Genomic DNA, 2500 nt, shown 5'->3' on the forward strand with positions numbered 1-2500 from the left:
TGTGTGTGTGTGAGATTTAAACATGACAGAGCGTCCCTTCAAAATAAAAAAAATAAAAAATACCACTCACTTTTAACTTGACTCGCAGCTGGCTCTTTATCTCTACTGACAGCTGCGTGTCACCACCAATCATATCACACACACACACACACACACACACACACACGCACACACACACACACACACACACACACACACACATACACAGACACACACACACACACACACACACACACACACACACACACACACACACACACACACACACACACTAACATGATACAGTGATGTCAGATACTTCAGGTCATTCCTACAATCAGTTCACAATAATCTCTGTTAAATGTTCTTTACTTTGATCACTGATAGAATATAACTGGCTCTTCTATCTGTGACAGTCTGAAACCACAGACGTCACATGCTGGTTTGAAGCCCAGAGCGCTGCACACTTAGGCTAACGTTAGCTACTATATCTAAACTGTGCAAGTATCATAAATTTAGTGAAGTGAGTCCCGGAGCCAACTGTCAATCTCAGCTGCCAATCAACATCCACACAGCATCAACACATCAAAGCTGCTACGAGTCTCTTAATCTTATTAACAAAGCAATAATTTACAAGGTGAGCACCAGGTCTGAATTTAGAGATTTATACCAGAATGACTCGTTAATAACAATCACTGACGTTTTTCTACAGAGAACCCCGCCAGCATGCCCATGTGGGCAGCACATGGGTTAAATGTGGGCTATGTGGGTACTGAGCAGGCATGGGCATAAACAGGGCACACTGTCTCGGCCCCATATTGTTTCGGGCCCCACATGTGAAGCCCACGTGGGCTGGCTAAATGGGTCCCATTTAAGATCCATTCTGATCCCACTTAGACCCCATATGGGGCCAACATGTGTCTCACCCAGCTGGTCTGCACCTGAAACCCAGTCAGAACACAGTTAAAGCCCATGTGGGCAAAGACATGTGGGATCACCATGGAAACTGTGGACAAAGCCACTTGGGACCCATATTTGCAGCCAGATTTAACCCTTACGGTCCCACATGGGCATGCTGGCTGGATATATGAGGTTTTTTAAATGCGTCAGCTGGAGCTGCAGTCAGCGACACTTTAAGCTTCAGACTGAAGAACAGCTGCTGTTGTTATTTAGTCCAGTGGTTCCACCTGCTGCTCCGCTCACACTGAGGCAGGAAGTCAAACAACAGGTGATGTCACTCATTACTACGTCTGTCTGGTCTGAATACACGTCAATGATTCAGAGATAACACGCTGACATCACAGCTGGGACTGATGACTCATCACTGATCAGGTCACTTTGAGGTGTTTTCTTTCAAATATCCATGAAACCATTTTCACTGCAGACCTTCAGTCACTGAGTCACAGTCGTTTATGTCGTCTGTTCCTGCTGCTAAATGAAAGTATTAGAGGGGGAAAGGAGGAGGAGTTTTTTTCTTGGTTGGCACAGTTCAGGTCATTTTCCAGCATGTAAAGTCATGAGAAATGTCTTTTTTATTTTTTCATCCAGGAAGCCTGCTGTGCTCTGAGGAAATATCAAAGCTGCTCATTAACATTTTAATTAACCCTCCAGTTCTTTCACCATGAAGCAAACCGAACCTCCAGCTGGCAGCTCAGTTTAAACGGTTATAGGTTCGTTTTTACTGAGAATGCTGATGGAGTTTTAATATCCTATTAGTCCTTTTACAAATCATATATCACTTTTCAGACTTCCTTCCTCACAGGCAGCCGATATGGTCACTAAATGTTTTATTAAAATGATAAAGTACTGTATTAAAGTACAGTATTGTAGTATAGTTAGAGGTACTAGTACTTTACTGTAGTATAGTTTGAGGTACTTGTACTTTATTGTAGTATAGTTTGAGGTACTAGTACTTTACTGTAGTATAGTTTGAGGTACATGTACTTTACTGTAGTATTTCCATGTGATGCTACTTTCTACATCTCAGAGGGAAATATTGTCTACATTTGTGTATCAGAACTTTGTTTTTTCTTCTTTCCCATTAATCATCTCAGCAGCCCTCACATTTATCTGCTGACCCTTTGGAGGGGCCCCACCCCTAGGTTGGGAACCACTGGACTAAACTAGCTAACCTTCTTTTTAAAAAATCTAAACACGTGAAATTATTCACAACATCTTGTTGAGAAAGTTTCTGTTCCAGACTGATTTGACAGATTAGCAGAGTTTCACACTGATGAGATTTTTAATGAGGTTTTCTTCTGGAACAGAATCTGAAAGTTCTGGTTTCATTTTGGCTCAAAGGTTGTCAAGAGAGTTCAGTCTGAGCCAAAATGGCAAACCGACAGACCAACATTTCCATCCGTAGAGCCGTGCTGCTAACAAATGATGATTGTGATTTGAGGCTTCTCCAGTCAGGACATTGTAAAGATGTTTGAAGCAGACTGAGGCCTTGACTCTCTGTGGAGGTCTCGGTTTGATGGAGCCACCACGTTATCGACACCCCCCCCCTCCCCCCCAGCTG

The 2500-nt window shown here is 42.9% G+C and overlaps 1 protein-coding gene across 1 annotated transcript in view; it reads right to left on the reverse strand.

Moving 5' to 3' along the window:
• Positions 1-2500, reverse strand: part of LOC128371716 (rap1 GTPase-activating protein 2-like) — a 52275-nt gene that overhangs the window by 22697 nt on the left and 27078 nt on the right. Inside the window, exon 4 of the mRNA XM_053332094.1 lies at positions 906-920. Coding sequence (XP_053188069.1) covers positions 906-920 — 15 coding nt within the window. The remainder of the gene's footprint in view (positions 1-905; positions 921-2500) is intronic.

Source organism: Scomber japonicus, chromosome 13 (genome assembly GCF_027409825.1).
Source record: "Scomber japonicus isolate fScoJap1 chromosome 13, fScoJap1.pri, whole genome shotgun sequence".
NCBI lineage: Eukaryota > Metazoa > Chordata > Actinopteri > Scombriformes > Scombridae > Scomber > Scomber japonicus.